Here is a 20,427-nt window from a genome sequence, read left to right on the forward strand (position 1 = left end):
CTCCACTGAGTAGTGGAAAAATTCTTACATTGGTCTGGATGGAAGATTTGTGGTGATCATTTCTTCGCTAAGACAAATGGAAAGGGACCAGAGGCACAAATATTTGTATTGAATATAGATCATAAATACCTCCTTTTTGCTTCCTACATTGTCTGCAGCTTGCCTTTCATTTAGGTATAGGGTGATAGGTTGAATATATGAATAGCTCATGTGTAGTCCCTCATAAAGTAGCTTGTTATATGCATATGTATTTATTTAATTTTGGGGAAGACCACAACAAGCCTTTCTCACCACCCAATGTAGCACTCTTGTAGAGTGCAGCAGCCACCTGTGCTACTGACCAGCTAGGACCAAGTCAGGACTGAGTCATGCATCCCATAGGACTCAGAAATGCCCAAGTAAAAGTGACTAGTAGGATGTGACTGGTGCAAATAGAATTCACTCATGCAGAGAATATACCCTTGGAGGTATGCTGAAGCCTTTCAGTCTACCTCAATAATTTCTGTTATGTAATCTTTGGTGTTAAATCTTGAACAGAACTCTGAATTCGGAGCAAAGGCTGGAGGATTGGTAGCCAGACTAACCCAGTGGGTCTTTGACCTCTGCCCAGTTATTGACAAGGGATGTTTGCTACAACACAGGCTGAGTAGATATCCTCCAAACTATGCTGTAAACACATAGCATCTCATCATTTAAGGCATTATAGCAAAATTAGACTTGCAAGTCCGATTGATGAACTGCCTAGTAGATAGCCACTGCAAAATTGTAACCATCACAACTTTGAACTATTTAATAAAGAGTATCTGTTGCAGTAGTTTTGATTTTAAATACACCAATACTATGGTTATAACCTAGTACAATGTGAAACATAATATGAAAAAGAGTAAACAAGAAAATTAACCTTTCTCTTTCTTTTCCCAATAGACAGAATGTGCAAATTTTATCAGAGTTCTTCAGCCCTACAACCGAACTCATGTTTATGTCTGTGGCACAGGAGCATTTCACCCTCTCTGTGGATATATTGAACTTGGAACTCACAAAGAGGTAATTTAATTTCCTCACTATGCTGACATGTCAAGGAGTAACCCTCGTCTTGTTTAGCATTCATCATAGATTGGAAAATACTGTGAGGGTGTGTAAAAAATGAGCTGATGGCAGCTTGCATAAATAAGAGGGTAAATGGTGGATTTTGCAGGTCAGACAGGAACTCGTGTTCTCACAGTTGGTATGCGTACATTGCTTTTGAACAAAGCACTTTCCTCACTAAGGCTTAATGCACAGAGTTCTTCAGAATGACACTTTCATATGATTAACTAAGTGAAGGACACATTTAACCCAGATGTCTGTCTTTCTAGTAAGTCATTTCTGCACATATTTTCTGCTTACGTACACACACACATGCAGATTTCGAAATGACACCCATAGTTCTATTTTCTAATGTGTATATGCACTTGGTCCGTACAGATGTTTTCCTATTCCTCATGTGTGACAGTATTACAGAGAGTGTAAATGATTTCTGAGCCTCAGTTCAAAGACAACATCTCAGGACTTTGGTGATGGTTTGCAGCCCTGTCGCTAAATAGATGTTGGGTATCCTCCATCACTAGTGGCATATTTCTGAACTGAAGTTAGCAGCTTGGTCTTTTTTTGCTAGTGACAAAGAAATCTCTGTCCTAAGTGGTATATGTTTGAGACCTAACCCCCACAAAAGAAGCATTTTGGTGTTGTGTCAAGCAGCCACTTGGTACATGAGTCTCTTTTTAACTCCTATGTGTATAACACATTAGCTATATTTATAACACTGGCTCTGTTCTCAGATGGTGTCAAGATGTGATCTGCCTGGTTGCTTGCCTGTGGTGCAGGCTTTCTCTACTGCTATAGAAATATTTTGCCCTTTTCTTTGAGTCTCAGTGAAATTCTAGTATATAAGAAATGAGGTCTAATGATATGTTATTAAATGCGATAACCTAAAATGTGTATATGTTGGAATTATTCTGACATATGGAATCAAGGGCAGATGCTCCCAGGAAAAAAAAAAGCAAAATAAAAATGTTGTTAATGCTTTCCCAGGCTGTGACCTGTTGCTTTATTCCGCATAATCTGTGGGTTAGTTGATAAGCCCAGAGAAGCTGCCTATGTTATAGAAAACTGAACCCACCTGAAATCTGTATGGTGATGTTTTTTACCCTAGTAAGCCATAAACACTCCTAGTATTGCTTGGTATGTGTTGTGTAACTGGGCCTGCAAAGAAGGAATTTTTAAGGCTTCTTTTCTTTGCTACTTTAAATATTCCAGTTGAAGCAGCTGCAATTTTAGATCCCTTGGATCATGCTGTTTCTTTAGCCTGAATGAACAAATACACAGATGAATTGAACAGAACAGCTCTCAGCAAGAGTATAAGTAAAGCTCTGGTTTACCTCTGGGTCATTAGCAAGATGCCTTATCCACTCTACCATTGCATCTTTAACTACTTCATTTGTGAAGGCTATTTTCATCAGACATTATGAAATTATGGATTTGGTCTGATGGTTCAGTCCAGCAGCCAGTCTAGACAAGGGGTATGTCTCAATTAGATGTGACCAATTACCTTATGAGAGGAAATGGAAGAAGAATCCCAGTATTGTATTTCCTAATCCCCTCACTGTCTCCCAATCCTGCCTCTCCTGCATTCCTTCTGGTTGCTCAGCTGCAGTAGTAGGTTGGACAGTGTTCAGCACTACTCATACCTATTCTGATAGTGCATCTCTTCTGCAACCTCCTACTGAATTAACAGCTTTGAATGGCATGAGGTATATTTTCCCTTTCTTTCTTGGATCCCAAACACCCTCTCCAGATGAATGTGACATGGCAGGAGGGTGCTGAAGACAGACCCCTTGACAGGAATTTGACAGGCAGGTGAAAATGTCTCCTGGTGGTAGGAACTGAAGCCAGGACTCCTACATGGTAATTCAAAGCACTTTTATGGCAGGTTCGTCCTGTGAGTCTGTTTTTTTTTTTTTCCTTTTTTTTATCCTTGGGTTACAAGAATGGGTAATGGATGTTAGGTAATTAGCAGCCTCTACAGAAAGCTGTGGGATGCCTGTGAGAGCCTGGGCTTGAGATAGCTTCACAGAGGCTGTGGAACCAGGCAGTGCCTTGCTGACCTTTGAAAGCTGCTGGTGGATCTGCCCAATGGTCTGCTTGCCAGTGCTGTGAAAACAGAGGAAAACAGTGTGGGTCAGGTGACTCAAAACCACAGCAGACACTGCTTTTGAAGCAGTACAAATCCCCTACAGGATCACACAATTAAAGGGGATTAAAGTCCTAGTCTTGCTATTGCTGAAGTCACTGCCAAAACTCTTGGCGGGCAAAGAAGAGGCTTGGCCCGGTTGGTGCCACAGCTCTCCAAGGGATACTTTTTTCTTTGAAAGCTTTGACCAAAGTGAAAGCAGGAGGTTAATTCTGTGTGAATGTCTAGTAGTGTCCATTAGTTTGTCTGGGTGAAGTGTGACATATATGATGTTGATCTATAAAGTCTTCAGTCCCTTGAGTACTGCTGGACTTGGAGACATCCCTTTTCATGTGATATGGAAAGGATCCTCTGAGCAGTTCAGGGTTGCACATCTTAGAAGAAATGAGAATGGGACAGTAACATAGTAAGTTTGGAGAAAAAAAAAACCAGCTTAATTTTTAATTTGTTTTTGTCCTTCATGTGTTCTGACCCACATCATTAGCCTGAAATTTTGGTTTACCTCATGTCCTACAGGTTAGGTAAGATAAAAAGGGCTGTTATTTGATGATTAAATTCCATTTCATATCCGCCAGGATTGCTTTAGGAAATGGAATTTATGTTCATAGATTGGAATTGATTTTTCTTTTCTCTTAACAAGCTTAATTATTCAGTATCCTGGACCTTTGTCTTCTGAGCCTAGGGAGTTTAGGAGATACTTCAATGAGGTAGAAAGGCTTGCTCATTTATAATGTGATGTACATTAAGGATGAATTGAATTGTGTTGTGACGTGACCATCTTTGGAAATAGCTAGCATTTGTACTTTCAGTTTTCTACATCTCCACCTTGCAAGATAATAATATTTTTTTTTAAAAAATTACTCTTTTTAGTTAATTGTCTAAATCACTGAGGTGTTTTGGTTTTTTTTAAACTGACTTCAAAAGTTATATCTTTACAGTAGACATTAAACCCACGATGATTTGCTTTTCTGAAAACTAGTGGGATTTTAAATGTCACTGTAGGTAGGAAAGCATGTTAACTACTAATGCAGTCAATCTCCCATCTCAAACAGCAGCAGAACTCTGAAAATCAAGCCTCTATACCTGCAAAGATTTCACTTTACTCCTCTGAGCAATCAACTTGCTTTCAAAAGGACTCCCTGTAGTTTTCTAGTCTCGCGTGCTTTTAGGGAAATTGTGAAAGGAACAAGTAAAAGCATTGATTTGGCAATTGAAAACAGTAGTAGAACTTCAAATCACTGCTTACAGTAATTGAGTTCTGGATTGCTCAGTGAAAACATCAGGAACAGTTTTTAAAGAATTTCTTTTCTTTATCTTCCTCTATGCTCTTGTTCTGTGACCAAGGAATTAATCACACTGTATTTAGGAGCTACAAAGAAGGATCTCTTCTGATATCTCTCATATCATTAGCCTTTTTCAAAATAATAAGAGAGAGCATATGCTGCTTTCACTTAAAGGGGGTTGAATTGTGTCTGCCGCAAACATTATTCAGCAGTCCCTGGAGAAATTTAAGTCAGCCAGAATCCCTTCTGGGTCTCCTGTTGCAACATACTCTATCAGCACTTTCCCAAATAGAAGCCACTGCCTTTTAAGCACAATCCAGCTTTTAATTTGAGTAGAAGTGAACAATGCATTTTTTTTTTTCCTGGAATAATTTTATTTTTTTAAGATTTGTTTTTCACTGTAGAGAGAACAGGATACATTAAAACAATAAAGGGAAAAAAATCCAGATATAAAACAGGGATACGGACTGTAAACATCAATGCTGAGATGACAACTGCTTGATCTAATATACCTTCACTTCATCTGTTAGGAGAACAGTTCGTCTAAGTGAGATTTTCTCTGCAGCCACACCAGGATAATGAATACATGTTTATTCTCAGGAAACAGTGTTCCGGCTGGATACTCAGAACTTGGAGTCTGGCAGGCTGAAATGCCCTTTCGATCCTCAGCAGCCATTTGCTTCAGTGATGGCAGGTAAGAAACCATCAGAGCCAGGTGCCCCACTCAGATGTGTGATGGCTTCACACGCCAACCCAGAGTCAGGGGCTCAGCAGATGCCATTGTTGGCCCTCCCCTGGCATTAGTCATGTTTCCCATGCTGGTTTGTGCTCTTGGAACTGAAGGGAGCCATCAGTCTGCAGACACCAAAGATCTGGAAATGCAGCAACACAAACAGAGACATTTGAGTGGCTGTGAAGCCTCTGCCAGTTGAGCATGAAAGTGGTTTCATCCTCACCCAGTGATTTTTCCTTTAAGAAGACAACAAAAAAAACACACGGACGGACAGTGTTTCAAGCGCTTCTGGGCCTCTTTCTTCAATTATCAATATGTTCTGCCCTTTGAAGTCTGCTGACATCCACTATTTCCATAAATACATTTTTGAGGTTTCTATTTACTTGAGTAGCCACTTCTGAAGCTAGAAGCCTAGGAACAAGATAGTGCAATCTGCCCACTGCGTGCATTGCAGTGCTGTGTGGTCTGACATTTGGTGCCGAGGAATGTCAGCTTGACCTCTGGATTTCAAATCACTATAAGAGCTACTTTTGTCATGGTTTGGTTCATAGCTTTGGAGAATTTTCATTTAACTTGTCTGTCAAGCGTATGAATACAAGATAAGAGTGAAGCACCATGACGTTTTCATTTACAGGCAAAGAGCAGTGGTGACAATGCTTTGAAGTATCGGTCACTCTGTGTTATAAAAAGAATATGACTAATGTTCAGTCTTTATTCTCAGATAATAAGATAGATGATTTGTGATTCTGACCCAACAGAAGGGCCAGGACTTCCTTTATTAAAAACAATAGATTAAAGCCAGTGCTTATTCTTCTCAGGGACCCCTAGTACTGTTTAATCGCCATGAAGTCTATTTTTAAAATGAGATTTGAGAAACTTTAACTTTTTTGTCTTTTTTTCTTTTTTAAATGCAATAGCCCTCCATGATTTATTATTGCATTCTCTAATTTCAGTAGCACGCTAGTGTTTTGATGGCTCTATTAAATCTTGTGAAATGAGGAAGCTGCTGTCTTTAACTAACTAAAACATAAACTTCAGTACATAAGCATTTTCAAGCTAGATAAAGTTAATGGTCAGAGTAGTCTAGTATCCCTTCTCTAACTGTGCCTGGTGTCAAGTGCTTAGCAATAATATACCAGGACCGTTGTAAAGAATTAGAGGCCTGACCAGAGAATGCATTCTTAGCCTGTGTTTTTGGTGATCATTTTATTCCCAAAAGTACTGGGAGAGCAATATAGCTCATGGATAAGATACTGCACTATCAGATGCAGAGGAATTCAGTTTCCTTCTCTGCCACTGATGAGGGGAGTAACATTTGGCACGTCACTTATCTCACCTGGTTTTATTTATCTGCTAAATGGTAATAAAGATTGCTTGTACCATTCAGCAAGCACTTTGTAATTAGTTATAAATATATGACATAAATAATATTTAATTATAGTTTCACTCAGTTGTGTAGGTTAGTACAACTGAATAATTTTCATTCTTTGTAGAAGGGTATAATCTTTCTTTGAATTCTACACAATGTTTTTCCCTAAGTAAATTCCCTAGATAAATTTGAAAAGTTAGTCCTTTTGACTGAAAAATCACCTGCTCATAATCCATCTTCTTTTACAAGTTACCATTCACCAAAACTGTTCTGGAAATAACTGAAACTTGGAATGAGAGATACGAAAAGCTGAGAGAAGTGCTGAAAATGCCTTGTCAGCAGAACTTAAGCAAGAATGGAGAATTTCTGTTAGCCCTTCAGATTTATCGATCACTGAGTGCTTGTCAGTTAGCAAACACCAATTACCCTGCCCATTCCTCATTATGACAAATACCTTTCAGAATGCACTATTGTTTCTTTACAAAGGCAACATGCTGTCTGAAAGATGTGCTTTCTAATACTGTCATGGAAATAACACATAAGTAACAATAATAATGAGGAAGAAAGAAAACTGGTAGATTTTTTTTTGGTCAAATAAAGTGCTTGTGGATCATGGGTTGCGGTTTTGGTTTGTTTGGATTTTTCCCCTTTGATCTTATTTTTTTAAGTCCTTTTACATCTCTTGCAAATGAAAACACACAACATCTATATTGAATGGTATTTACTCTGCATTCACTCTAAACAAAGGACTTGTATCTGAAAGATGTTATGAAAGGTTTCCACCCAGAGTACCAGAAAACCTGGATAAGGAACTCCTGGAAGGGAATTTTTATGTATCATGTTGCTTTTAATATGATCCTCATTTATGAATCTGAACCTATTTTCTTTTTACAAACTCCAGGGAATTTTTGTTGCAAGTTATTAAACAAAACCCAAACTCCTCCAACCAATTAAACTATCTTGTTTTTTTGCAGAAAAAAAGAGGATTGTAAAATGCCTTATGTGGTAAAAAAATTTGCAGTGATACTGTTTCTTTGTAGACAAGTACCAAGATCTAAAGGAAAACAGAAAATATTGTGCAATTCTAAAGGCTGTGAAGTTTTGCATTGGCCACAAATCTGTCAGGAGACTAAATAAGTAACTGCAATTGCAATAATCTACTGTTATAGATATAATTTCCTTGTGAGACAAATACTGACTGCCTTGTTCAAGCAAGATGTCTCATTTATTTTAGTGGTAGTACCCTCTGTGTTAAAATGATCATGATTCAGATCTGTAGCCATGTTCCTACCACTATGACACCGCATAGTTGAGAAGAACTCCCATAGTGCCTAAATTCCTCTTTGTGGTGAAGTGTTGGATGGAGATCCCTGCGCCAGGAAAGGACCAAGCTGTGAAGTTCCCTTAGTGAAGCATCCATCGTGTTTACTAGCTCAAGCCAAGGAACAGCAAAGCCATCATCAGAGCTGTGGCAAGTCTAGGACAGAAGAGCTGATTTGAATGGGTAGATAACGGTGTCCTCACCATGGCCTCCAGCTCCCTGGTCAGGCTTTGCAGGGCAGTATGCTCAGATCAAATACACCTTTATACACTTAAGAGCCTAGGACCCATTAAAGCATGGGGGGTTTACTTTTCTGAATGCCTGAAGGATCTGAAAAGTGGACTTGTTCTCCTTTGGTTCTCAGGCCTTAGCTACAAATATACCCTCATTTAAATATAACTTCACAGAACCCGAAATCCTATTAAAATATATACACAAAATATTTTAAAACATTACCCTAGGCCACTTACACAGAGGTATAGTTCACCCAACGAAACAAATAATTTTAATTTTGTTTACCCCACAGCTGTAGAAACCGTATTTCTTTTTCATTTGTAGATGAGTATCTTTATGCTGGAACAGCTTCTGATTTCCTTGGCAAAGACACTGCTCTAGCACGTTCTCTGGGTCCTTCTCACGACCACCATTACATCAGAACTGATATTTCTGAACATTACTGGCTTACTGGTAAGATCCCAAACATATGCTGTTGTCATTTGCATTGTTCTTGCCTGTCTGAAGTTAATAGGCCCTTTCTTATATAAATATATGTCGAGTAACTCTAAATATAGATATTGTGTCATGGTATCTTTGGATTATGTAGGCTTTTTTTAAAAAAGCTCAGTGGAATAAAAATGCACTTGAGAAAAGTCACAGAGGTGAAAATGCTAATTAGGGACATAAGACCGAATCATTCTTTCCATCTTTGATTTGTACATCTGTATATAGTCCTGTAATTGAAATAATATCATGACTTAAATACTTCTGTTTCCTGTCTTGTTGGAATAATTTTTTTAAACCCTTTTTTCCGATCACTTGTTAAAAACTGTTCCCTACAGCTTGTTTAAATGACAGACTAGGAATTCCATGTTTTAGGTAGGAGGTCTTTTTTTGTTCCTTTTCCTTTTTTGAGGGGGAAAAATACCCTTTGTTGCTCTGAGGATCATTTTAAAACCACTAAGGGTACCCTAAAATAGCTTCCCAAGCAAAACACTGATTTTTCCTGCCTGCTAAAAAACATTCAGAGCTTGTAAACCCTCTAAAAAACTGGCTGCATTTACACCCAGCTTGTCTCAAACCACACACAGAGTAACATGGAAACCTTCACTCACAAGCTAACCCTGCTCAATTAAAGCATCTCCCTTTTAGCCATCAACTTTCTTTAAAGATGTGGCAACACTGGCCTTTGTTCAGGATGCCTGTGTAGCTATTATGGGTGTATTGTAAAGCCAGGGCCTCCTGACCACAGGGTTAAGTTGTCTTCCCAGCAGACTTCTGAAATGGATAATTTTGCCTCTTAACTCTTTGAGACCTCAAGAAGAGGAAATGTTACTTTTGAAAATTTTCTTCTTACTCCTTCTTTCCCTTCTGCTAAGCTGTTGCCTTACACTTCTGTATAGAAGTAACTTCATAACCTCAGAATTCCTCTTGGGAGATAGGGACGAATGGAGAAGCCACTTAAAAGTCATATTACCTTTCCAAATGGGAGCAGTCCTTCAGACACATAGAAGAATCTCACATCTGACTCTGCTGACCTCTCCCACTTTCATCTGCTGTGCTCAAAACCTTTCTTTTCTTACCTCTCCTATCTCTTTTGTCTTATTTCTATACCCTCCTTGTACAAAGCAGACGAGAAATTGACTGTAAGCAGTATGGACCAGGATCAGTCCTTCCAGCAGGCAGCTCTCTAACCATGCAAATATATAGTCAATTTTATCACTGGCATCCTGCTGGTTCTTAGCATGGAAAGATGGTTATGGTAGCTGCTTTCCTAAGGGATACTATAATACCCTAAAAAGAAAGATTTACTGCAGTTTGGTCCTGAGAAGCATCTGGTGTTATCGTTAGCATAGATCCACTTTGATGAGCATTACAGGATTCAGTTTGCAGCCCAAAATAACTTATAGCTTAAATATCCAGTCCCAAAGATTTCTTTAAGTTATTAATGTTTCTTCATGAACAGTTTGAAGCAAGGGAACAGTAGAAGAACACAGGATAAACTAAAGATTTTAGAACCACTTATGTGTTTTAGCTTGGAGGCTGAGTGAGGAGTGTCTGCCTTTCTTTTAGATTGATGCATTTTTTTATTCTGTTTTCAGTTAAAGTATCTGTATTTCTCAAAGTTTATATCATAATATAATTAATACATTAATAATAATATATTAATATGTCTGGGTTTGAAAAACAGCTTTAGTGTGCTAGACTGCAACTTGAAAATTACCCCACACTATATAAACACTGAAGACCCCATATATTCTTCAGGTTTACCTTGTTTCCATTCATATAAAAAACTACCGCCACACTCTGTGTAGACTTCACATACACAATCCATGCAGTGTTATATTAAGGGGAACAGATATAAACTAGGTGCTTTTACTATTTTGAAACAATCCTTTTAAGGTTGGAGAAATTTTTTGAGTGCAACTCTAAATGATGGGATTATTTCTGCAATAAGCCATAGGTTAGCCAATATATTTCTAGTTTATTGTGTAACATTACCAATTGCATACATTTGTACTTTCAGCTGCTATTGGTATAAAGAAAATATTTACTTGATTTCAGGTTTAAAACTTCCATCTCATCTAAATCCCCTGTTCCCTAAATCTACCACCCATTACCAAGCATGTGCTAGACCTCCTGGAGAGTTTGTACATACTTATGTAAATGTACAATTAGAAATAAATTATTTCCAGGCATGACTCATGTTTTACTTAGGATAAGCATAAAATGCGTAATTTGGTTTTTTTCAATCCAGAGGACTGAGGAAGTTTTGCTATAATGCACCTTAATATTTTTAAAGTTTAGTCTTATTCTGTTTCTGGAAACAGGATTATACTTTCCTGGGGGAAGGGAGGGAAAGGCAAAGCACAAGGGAAAAATGCGTAGGATACCTTCTAGTTTCTTACAGGGCATCTCTATCTTGAGTAATTAAGACATATCTTAATCGCAGTGACTGAATAGCAGCTCCACAAAGGAGAAAGGGAGGAAGACAGCTAATCTTTCCCATGACTCATGCTCATGCAGGCTCATACTCCTGCACATAGTGGCATTTAAAACAGAGGGGATGCTGCCTCTGCTCAGACTTCAGCCCTTCTCCTACAGAGCTGAAGATTCAGGTGCTCCTGCAGCCACTGACCGGAGCTGCCTTATTCGTAGCCAGGGCAGGGGATGAGGCACGTGAAGCTGGTGTCCCTGGTCCAGATGGCAAAGCTGCCTACTGGAACCAAGTCTGCCCTGCTCCAGCCCAGCAGGCAGAGGAAGAGGATCTGTGGTGGGATACCCGAGCTCTACATACAGGCAAGCACTGAACAGCTGCACATTTCTCCCTCCTTTACAGGGATCTAAAGCTGTAATTGGAATGAGTGCTGCCATCAATTGCATTCATCTTTTTTACTTACTTCTTTTTTTCATTGCAACTTAGTCATCTTTGCCAGGGCAAAGACTTGCAGGCAATGGCTTCTTTATATCCTGTGAACTTTGGATGGGATTCAGCTCACTTAGCTCTAAAAGGCAAAAGTTAGCATCCTGTCTGAGTGTGGTCATTTTGGTTATCTATGCCTGTAATTTACAGAAAAAGTTGACACTTACAGAGGGTGACTCACTCCACCTATTGTAGAAATCTATCTTAAAATAGGGTTATTTATTGTCACTTTCTTCCTCCTGTCCATTCCTGAGAGAGGATCTGCTTGAGCTTGATTTCTAGACAGTTAAAGGTAAATGTGAGCACAATTCTTTGCATTTTCTTAGGGGACGTCAAAGGTCATCTGATCCAACCTTTCTTGACAAAAAGAATGATCTACGCAAGTTGGCCCAGCACTCTGCCAGCCACATCTTACAAGCATCCAGTGTTGGGGAATCCACCGCTTCCCCGGGGAGATTACTCCAATGTCTGATTCTTCTTACTGTGAAAAATTTTCCTCTTGCGTTCAGTCAGAATCTTCCTAGGAGTAACTTTTACCCATTGCCTCTCGTCTTTTCCATGTGACTCCTTGACAAAAGGGAGTCTCCATATTCTTAGTAACCCCTCATTAAATACTGGTGATAAGGTCTCCCCCAAGCCTTTTTTTCTCAAGGCTGAACAAAGGCAGTTCTCTCAGCCTTTCCTCATATGGCAGGCTTCCCAGTCCTTTGATCATCTTTGTGGCCCTTCTCTGGACCCTCTCCAGCCTATCCGTATCTTTTCTTTGTATAGCAGGGACCAAAACTGGTCACAGTATTCCAGGTGTGGCCTGACAAGTGCTAAGCAGAGTGGGATAATGACTTCTTTATCTCTGCTGGTGATGCCTTTACTGATGCATCCCAGCATCCTGTTGGTTTTCTTTGCCAATGCTGTATGCTGTTTGCTCATATTGAACTTGTTCTCCACCAGGATCCCATGTTTCATTCTGGCAACCCAACTGCAAAAACCTACTGCCTCCCTCTGTTTTGGGTTACTTTTTTTCCTAATTTTTTTTTGTGTATGTTCTGGGATTTGCTATTGGTTTGCTGTTCTCTTTTTCTAAGCTTAATGAGTCTTACTTCCCTGTAGGTCTTATTAAGGCATGCATGGTTACACTGCCCATGTGTTGCTGGTGATAGAAGAGTATCTTTGGCAGGTAACCAACAGGAAACATGACCACTTTGTCAAACCCACGAGTGAGGGACTAAGGGTAACAGCTCTTCCCATTAGGGCACAAGAGCATGTTTAAAAAAGATCCAGCAATACCTGAATTTATTGTACCATTATCAGATATTGTGATGCCTTTAATTCCCTGCTCTCTTACATACAATATAACTATGAAATTAATATGTGGGAAAACCTTCTACTGAAGCAACTGCAGGGAGAACAGTGTGTATGGTAAAATGAACAGTGGTTTAAAATCGTCATAATCTAATTTGTTTCCCATGCAAAGAGTCCAAAACCCTAATTCACCATTGGTTTAAAGGCACTTTTCTATGTTGTATGGATGTATTACAAAAGATGAGACAAAGGTCTTACAGAACATAATGTGCTTTTCAGATCATGATCTCTTTCGATAAATTATTTGCAGTCTCTTTGTCTTCATATCTTTTGCAATGTATTATTTTTTGGATTTAACTTTCAACTTTAGTATTTTCAATTGTGATTTAAAATCGTTAAGTATTTGTTTTCCTTTAATTTGTTAGATATTCTTCTAAATCTGTTCCAGGAATTGGTATTGAGACATTTGGTTTAGCATTTGGCTTGCCAAGTAAAGCAATGAAATTTAATTTAAAAAAAACACATATATTCAGAGTTTTCCTCTGTGAATGTGGATTTTTTTAAAAAAAAATCTATGTGAAATTCAAAAGAATGCTATAGAAGCATTTCACTGATCTCCTATTAAATGGCTGTTTAGCTAACTGCATATTTAAGAAACCATACTAGAAGTGTTTTTATGTATTTATCCATGCTTAAAGATCTAATCTTCAAAGTAGCCTTACAAGCCCTGAGGGGTAATTGAATAGCTTCTTTAGGCTCATTTTTAAATCTTAACTTAAATTTATAGGGCTTGATGCCTGCATCTTTTCATTTTTCTACTGACACCATTCTCTAGTGTCAGAAAGGTTTAAAATGGAAGCAGCACTGTGGCTACTTTGACCCATAAATTTGCTTTTCTGTCATGAAGGTGCACATTCAGCACTTAAACACATCCCATTTTGTCTCAAGCTTTGACTGTGAACTTTTAAATCAAGGACTCTCTTTTTGTCCTGTGTGTACTATAGAGTTCATGGTGAAAATTCCTCAAGGCTAACATAAAGAAACAATCATTAGAAAAAAGACAAAGGCATGGAGATACATTAAAAGCTGATAATAGTGTTCTCCATGTATCAGCAGTGTGCTCTGTTTGATTTTCAACCTTAAGTCATCCTCCTTACTGCTTTCTACTGCTGCCTGCCTGCTTGTGAAAGACAAAGACTGTGTATTTTATTGCTGAAAGAATGTGTTTTAGAGTCAAGGGTCTCTTTGCACCCTATTTGTATAGCCACTTCTGCTTAAAGAAAAACATCATTGATCCAATTTCCCTCAGACTAGCCCATCTATTGTAACACTTAGGGGAATGTCTTAAAAATCGCTTCCCCGGGTATCTGTTTCACTTGTTCAAGACAGTGTTGCTGGTTCTTTTGCTGTAGTCAGGGGCCCCTAGAACTCATTTCAATTCTGATTTTAGTGCAAAATGAGAAAGAAAACAAAATAAAAAAAACCCAAACAAAAACCACAGCTGGTGATCAGGTAGAGCAGGACTGGAGATAGAATCATGGAATCACAGAATAGTTTGGGTTGGAAAGGACCCTAAAGATCATCTAGTTTCAACCCCCTCTGGGGATCCCTCTAGATCAGGCTGCCCAGAGCCCCACCCAACCTGGCCTTGAACACCTCCAGCGATGGGGCAGCCACAACTTCCCTGAGCAACCTGTGCCAGTGTCTCCCCACTCTCATCGTGAAGAAGTTTGTCCTTATGTCTAGTCTAAATCTGTCCCTCTGCAGTTTATAGCCATTGCCCCTAGTCATATCATGAATAAGAGAGCAAAGGAGGACAGTGAAGGACATGTATTCAATTCTTGGCCCAGTATGTGCCTATAGGATGCAGTCAGAGACAGCCAGGCTTGCTTTGGAAGAGACCAGATGTAATATAGACTGCTCAGCATGTCAAGGTAAGGCATGCTCTAGCACCTCTAACAAAAAGCATATTTAACCCAAACAAACTATTACATTGGTATAGGTAATCTGTTCTTCTGCACAATAAGGAACAGAGTCCTTAAGACTGACCAGTCAGTTGTGGAGTTTAGTGTGCTGATTTGTGCATCCCAGCATGGCATCATGTTTGATCTGGTAGATACAGCCAGTAAGATTGTTATAGAAAGATATGTAGGAAACTTTTGTCTTGGGGAAGCTGTCATTTATATTCTATTTTCCAGCAAGTTCTCTGTAGTAAATAGAAGTGTATTTCTGTACTCATAACTGCTACAGTGCATAATCAAATTAATTTAAATTCTACCATATGATTTTGGAATATGTACTTAGCTTTATATTGGTGGCAAGAGCAGTAAACCAGATTTTTATAGCCAGTAGTTTGTACAGAAAGCCATCTTACTCTGAGTGATACTCAGTGCTGCATATTTATGCAAGCAGTAGTAAGATATGCATGCAAAAACATCACATTAAGAGTAAATACTTAGGAGTGGATGGTGGGTTTTGCTCAATTAGCAAGAGACTTACCACTATGTGTCTTTATACTGGTATTTTTAATCGACCGGAAGATGTGAAATAAATGCAGATATTGAAACAGAAATGTAGTATCAAGACTATTCTTCATACTTTAAAACTTTTTTTGGGGACTTTCAGGAGCAAAATTTGTTGGAACTTTTCCCATCCCGGACACCTATAACCCAGATGATGACAAAATCTACTTCTTTTTCCGAGAAATATCACAAGATAGTGGCACATCTGACAAGACAATCCTTTCTCGAGTTGGGAGAGTTTGTAAGGTGAGGTGTCTATCTTTTCATTTTATTAAAAAAAACTAAAAAAACCAAACTAAAATACCTGTGGGGTTTTTTTTTGAGAAATATGTTTTTCCTTTCAGATCAGAAGGAAATATTGTTATTACCTGATGAGCCATCATAGTATTTTTTCTGAACATTGATTACTAATGTTGTCTGAAGTTTACTCATCTTAAAATATGCTTGACGTGGGCTGTGTGCAACTTCTAGAAAAGCTAATACGCTTATAAATGATAATCCTGCATCTGAATGATAATGTATTGACCTGACATGCAACAGTGAGTTGCTTTGTTTCATAAGCTTACAGTGAGGATTGGCTTGTCAAAGTGTACACAATGGCAAAGTATTTGGTTTTTTGTGGAAACTGCCCACTGAGTGGGGGGCTATACAAACCCATCCCTTGAACCTAGCTCAGTGCATCATTCCTTGATATTACTGAGAGCTGGGGTCAGTCATTTGTTTCTGCACATTCCTGATAACCACTTGGAGTGAGGGGAGGCTAAAAATGTGTAAAGTTTCTGAGCTACACCCATATCTGCCTGGAAGGTTTCTTCCTTGGGAAGAAGTGCAGTCCTTGACCTGTTGACCAGTGGAATCAGGGCTTGTGTCTGCTGCAGTGTAAAATGTTTGATTTGGTTGGTGCTTGACCTCCTTTAAATGATTACTCCATTCTTTTCTCTCTCATTATGCTTGGTTTTGCCCCTTATGAAAGGTTTTTGTCCCTATAGTATTCTTAACTCACACTTGGACTTTCATGAGCCACACTAGTTTTGAAGAAGCATCTCTGTAAAAGGCAGAAGCCTCCTCAAAGGGTAATGAGAAGATAAACTAATTCCTGCATATGAAGGCAGCAGTCAGTATAGAGTTTGCTGGTTTACATGCAGCTGATTTTGCTGTCTTCTTCCCACTAGAGCAGATGAGTTTCTTGACCTCTGTGTCAAACATACTCTCTATCCGCTCCTCTGTCCCATAATTCTGTAGGAAACGGGGACATTGTCAGGGCTCCCATCCTGTCCTTACTGCTTCAGTGAATCAAGCTACCCAGGAATCACTGGCAAAAGGCAGGAAAATGAGACTTTAAGATTTCATATTAAAATTTCATATTAGTAAATATAAGATTTCAGCAAATATTTCCCTCGTGTGATGAACTAGATATCAGTAAAACCATCACATCAGTCATGCAAGTAGTTACATTTCTGTTGTATTTTGTTCAAATGTCTTCATTTACTTGCACTTTCTGAACAATATGACTCGTGACAGTGAAAATTATTTTCTTATGCTTGAAAATTAGTAAACAAAGAAAAATATTTGTGATTCACAATAGGATGTTTCTAGGAGAAAGGCAATTAGAGCACTTAATAGACATGCATTGAAAACTAGAGTGTACGTGTGTATGCATATGTAATTCTATATCTGTTTTTCAGTTCAACAAACTAAAAATTGAGATTTCAATGGTTTCAGCCATTTCACACTTCTGTCATTGATGTAAAATGTTAAGAAAAGAAAAAAACTCATTCATAAATCAATACTCTAGTAGGTTTTTAGTCAGACTAAAGAATGGATAATCTTTAGCTGGGTATTTCACAGCAGTGTGATTAATGGCAGAGTGGTAACACAAACATCTATGATTTGCTGCTAGACATGGCATTTGCTGATTATGAGAAAGCACTTAATGCATTAGGAGAAATTGGTAGACAACATTTTCAAGCTGAGGCACATAAGAGATTATAGTAAACTAAGATATATTACTTAGAGATCTCCAGCATCCTTTACCTAGAGAAAAAGCAGATAAGATATCAGAATAAAAGCAAAACTATTGTAAGGAAATCCTAATGAGCATGTGTAATCATACCTCAAATTAGTCTGAACTCGTAGAGTAATCATGTTAAAGGGAAAAAGATGCCTTGGATTTTATATTTAATTGTCAAAGCAAAACAATGGAAACAGATATTTAAGGTTATTGTTATTAATATTAGTTTTGCACTGTCATCTTTATTTCACTTCTTGATGCAGAATTCTCTTGAAAGTTCACACTCCTGTTTTTCCTGTGCATTTGTCTTGATTACCAGGAACAAAAAAAAAAAGATAATGCAAAATATTATAATGAAAATAGAATTATTATGGATATTTAATATAAAGTATAAAATATAAATAGACTCCTTTCTAATGGGCTAAGGTCCTCTGGATCTGTGCTTTGATATGAAATATTTTCTGTGCTTAATTCTGTCTGATATGGGATCAGTGTCTTTGGTTGTAACAATTGATAGCAACCGTTTCTATTTGCACTGTCTTCTTGATGTGACTGTACTGCATGAAGTTTAAGCCTTTACCTTCTTTCCCTAACAGAAAGTCATAGCATATGGGAGGAGTTCAGCAATTTTTTTTAATGGCTTGCTAGGTGTAAACCCATTTTTTTTTCCTACTAGAACTCAATTGCCCTCAACCTCACTGTGCCTTAGGGCTCCTGTACATTAATGCCAGAGACACATGCTGCAATTAGAATACGCTTTGTTTTTAATAAGGAGATTAGTCAATGCAGCCTATTCTTTGGCTAATTTTAAATGGCTCAACAATATGGTCTCTCTCTGATCACCCGCCTTAGGGAAAATCTTCTCTGGAAAGCCTTCCCATTTCCCAGCTACTCTGAGACCCAGAAGATTACAGTGCTCTCGCTGGCAGTTCCTCATCCAGAGTCAAGCAGCTGTCACTTGTCCTGTTCATAATACCATCTTGAAGCATAGTACTAAATAGCACTAATTTAGATTTACGTCATGTACATTCTGTATATCACTAGGGGATATCAGTATGAATTGGGAGGAAGTGCTTTCAACAGTCACTTTCAGAACCACTTGTGTAATTTATCATGGCAAATGGCATTTCCTATTTTTGGTTTAAGGGAGGCAGAAAAAGTATCATTGGCCTATCAGGAGTACCTGATATTACTTATGGTATGTTCCTACTTGCATGAAGTGTAATCTGTTGAGTTATTCACTTTCTTTTCAAGTGAGGTCATAAGTAAAAAGAAAAAACCAGTACTATTAAAGAATAACCAGCAATATTTATTTATTTTTTAAAATACATACAGATATACATATTTATATTACACGATCATACAAACCTTAACTTATTAAGAGCATGGACCCACATGTTTCTATTTCTAGAAATACAGGCATCAGCTTTCACAGCTATATTGTCTTCAAGCCCATGCTGCTGAACCAGTTTGCATCAGCTAACGCCATGACACAGTCATTACACACTAAGCCAGATTTTGGAAAAAAAAAAGTTGCAGCATCCATGCACTGTGCCCTCTACAGTCAAAGAACAATCTGCTGCATTTTTATACATGTCCACCACAAAATGATTACAGATTGTAATTGTAGCTAAGGAAAACATCACATATGCACAAATGTAGCCCTAGAAAATACCTAGATTTCCCTCCTATTTTCTCCACTCAAATAAAGTAAGAAATGAAAATTCTAACTTAAGGGAGTCCAGAGATAGGATTTGGAGAGGGAGGATGCTTGGAGGGAAGGTTGTTTGTTTGTTTCCTATATGAAATACATTTTTTCACAGTTACAATCTCATTCTGTTGGAATGGAGTGGAAATTGGCCAAAAGCAGTAGTCTGTCTGCATTTGCAGTGTTACAAGCTTCTCTTTAACGGTTTTGGTGATGTATTGCACAAGTTACAGCATGCAGTCTTAGAGACTGATTTCTTAGACCTCAGCTGCCAAGAAATCTGACTTTGGCTTCTGATGCTTTCCCATATTTCCCAAAGTGTTCAGTATCCAGAACTGGCCTTTGTTCTAGTGGGAACAAGTGAGCTCTTTGTCTTTTTTTTGGTATGCCATTCCACCCTCATATATACCATGCTGTACCTGGGGACAAGAATATAGCAATTAGGCACAGCCCTCTTGGTTAAATTGTACTTTCTAAACACTCTGGAATGTAATCATTTTAAGAGCTCCAGAGTTGAGAGCCCAGGACACACCCTGCATTCCACCTTTGGGTAATGTGATTTATTTCCAAAGCCATGAACACGAGCAGAGTTCAAGGCTATGACCTTGCCTCCCGGCTGGTACTTTAAAGCAATTTGTATTCCCAGAATGGCAGAAGGGAACTATTCCTCTGCAACTTCGAGTTCAGTGCCTCTGGTGGGCTCTACCGTGGGGCTGCTTGTGTGTAAAACTTTAGAGGTGTTTTTCTTGTCCTGGAAATAGTCTAGCCATGACTTTACTGTGACTAGGGATAACAGGGTCATTAACATTCTTTGTATTTCTATATTGTGTAATGCATCACTGTGTAGATAATTGATCTATCTCCAAAACCATTTGAGTTGTCTGCATAGCATAATGCTTTACCGTTCAGCCTTATTAGCTTGGGTCCCGGAAACGAAATAGCCATGTTAACATGTTCTCAGCAGGGCTAATTAGTCTGGGCTCAGAGCCATACTCAAGCAGCTATCCCACTTCCAGTTCTGGAGGCAACTCATTCCAAACAAGATTTAAGTTATTGCATATTACATGCTTGCAAACTTTGTCACCGTATTGCCTAGCCACAATGCTAATCATGAGTAATATGGGGTTTTCAGTGCTGGTGTTTGTTTGTTTGTTTATTTATCTATCTAACTGTCTATTTACTTTATTTCTTAATGATAGTAATTAAAACCACTTTGAAAAAGTCATCTCTAGAAAAACTTTGGTCCTCATTTGCCCACTGAGCATCTTTGCAGAAGTGGTTCTTTGAGCAGCCAACTCCTCTTGGACTTTCA

The 20,427-nt window shown here is 38.4% G+C and overlaps 1 protein-coding gene across 1 annotated transcript in view; it reads left to right on the forward strand.

Annotated features, from left to right (window-relative positions):
• Positions 1–20,427, forward strand: part of SEMA3D (semaphorin 3D) — a 142,239-nt gene that overhangs the window by 74,817 nt on the left and 46,995 nt on the right. Inside the window, 4 exon segments of the mRNA XM_069875333.1 lie at positions 925–1,044; positions 5,113–5,206; positions 8,494–8,622; positions 15,500–15,642. Coding sequence (XP_069731434.1) covers positions 925–1,044; positions 5,113–5,206; positions 8,494–8,622; positions 15,500–15,642 — 486 coding nt within the window.

The sequence above is a fragment of the Phaenicophaeus curvirostris genome, chromosome 1, assembly GCF_032191515.1.
Source record: "Phaenicophaeus curvirostris isolate KB17595 chromosome 1, BPBGC_Pcur_1.0, whole genome shotgun sequence".
In the NCBI taxonomy this organism is placed as follows: domain Eukaryota; kingdom Metazoa; phylum Chordata; class Aves; order Cuculiformes; family Cuculidae; genus Phaenicophaeus; species Phaenicophaeus curvirostris.